Raw genomic sequence first — 490 nt, 5'->3', positions numbered from 1 at the left:
TGCTGATCCCCCATTCTGTCACCTCCAGGGAGATGTCGAAGACAACGAGCTTGCAGCTGGTGGGGACGGCATCATAGCAGCAGTGGCTCCTCATGAAGTGCATGTAGATCTCGGCGTCAGGACTCTGAAACTCGTTCTTTGGGCCCAGCCCCAGCACCTCGTTGCCCAGTGTGAAGGTGACAGGTCTTTGGCTCCTCCGCCTGTCCTCTTTCTCCTCCTCTTCATCATCCTCCCCCTCCTCCCTGGGACACAGGGCCCCTGAGGACCCTGCAAGCAAACCCACCCCGGCCCTGGCTGGTGAGCTGAGCCACCAGGTCTCAATGCCCTTCTGCCTGGGGGCGGGGAGCAGGGCAATGCTGCAGGAGGGGGTGCTCCCCACAGACCCCCTCCATTCCCCACTCCACAGGTGCAGCACACAGCACTGCGGCTCTTTAGCCTGGGGGCACCAGGAACCGCTGGGAAGGAGCTGAGGAGTGGTACAACAAGGGGT

The 490-nt window shown here is 62.0% G+C and overlaps 1 protein-coding gene across 1 annotated transcript in view; it reads right to left on the bottom strand.

Annotated features, from left to right (window-relative positions):
- Positions 1–214, bottom strand: part of LOC104541944 (5'-AMP-activated protein kinase subunit gamma-3-like) — a 2273-nt gene extending 2059 nt beyond the window's left edge. Inside the window, exon 1 of the mRNA XM_010186111.1 lies at positions 23–214. Within this exon, the coding sequence (XP_010184413.1) occupies positions 23–103 (81 nt within the window). The 5' untranslated portion in view covers positions 104–214. The remainder of the gene's footprint in view (positions 1–22) is intronic.
- Between the last annotated feature and the right edge of the window lie 276 nt (positions 215–490).

The sequence above is a fragment of the Mesitornis unicolor genome, unplaced genomic scaffold (genome assembly GCF_000695765.1).
Source record: "Mesitornis unicolor isolate BGI_N332 unplaced genomic scaffold, ASM69576v1 scaffold36216, whole genome shotgun sequence".
NCBI lineage: Eukaryota > Metazoa > Chordata > Aves > Mesitornithiformes > Mesitornithidae > Mesitornis > Mesitornis unicolor.
The sequence above is the reverse complement of the archived record's forward strand: the minus strand, read 5'-3'. Positions and strand labels throughout refer to the sequence as shown.